This window comes from Eimeria mitis, genomic scaffold (genome assembly GCF_000499745.2).
Source record: "Eimeria mitis Houghton genomic scaffold, Emh_scaff2335, whole genome shotgun sequence".
In the NCBI taxonomy this organism is placed as follows: Eukaryota; Apicomplexa; class Conoidasida; order Eucoccidiorida; family Eimeriidae; genus Eimeria; species Eimeria mitis.
This window is the reverse complement of record NW_013570669.1, coordinates 8,318-8,615: the sequence shown is the minus strand read 5'-3', so window position 1 is coordinate 8,615 and position 298 is coordinate 8,318. Positions and strand designations below refer to the sequence as shown.

The 298-nt window shown below is 51.3% G+C and overlaps 1 protein-coding gene across 1 annotated transcript in view; it reads left to right on the top strand.

The window, feature by feature from the left end:
- Positions 1-124: 124 nt before the first annotated feature.
- EMH_0052230 (uncharacterized protein) overlaps positions 125-298 on the top strand; it is a gene marked incomplete at both ends in the record, with an annotated part of 2,301 nt that continues 2,127 nt past the window's right edge. The window contains one exon of the mRNA XM_013496856.1: positions 125-298. Within this exon, the coding sequence (XP_013352310.1) occupies positions 125-298 (174 nt within the window).

Here is a 298-nt window from a genome sequence, read left to right as displayed (position 1 = left end):
TGGGGTGGAGGCGGAGGAGGAGACGATCCCAACACACCAGCAGCAGCAGCAGCAGCAGCAGCAGCAGCAGCAGATGCAACAGCAGCAGATGCTGCTGCTGCAGCAGCAGCAGATGCAGCAGCAAATGCAAGAAACTCATGCAGATACATTGTTGCTGCTGCAGCAACAACAGCAACAAGAAGAACAAGAACATGAACAACAGCTGCTGCAACAGCAACAACAGTTGCTGCTGCTGCAGCAGCAGCAGCAACAGCAACAGAGAAAGACAAAACAAAAAGAAGCAGCTCACATTAATAAC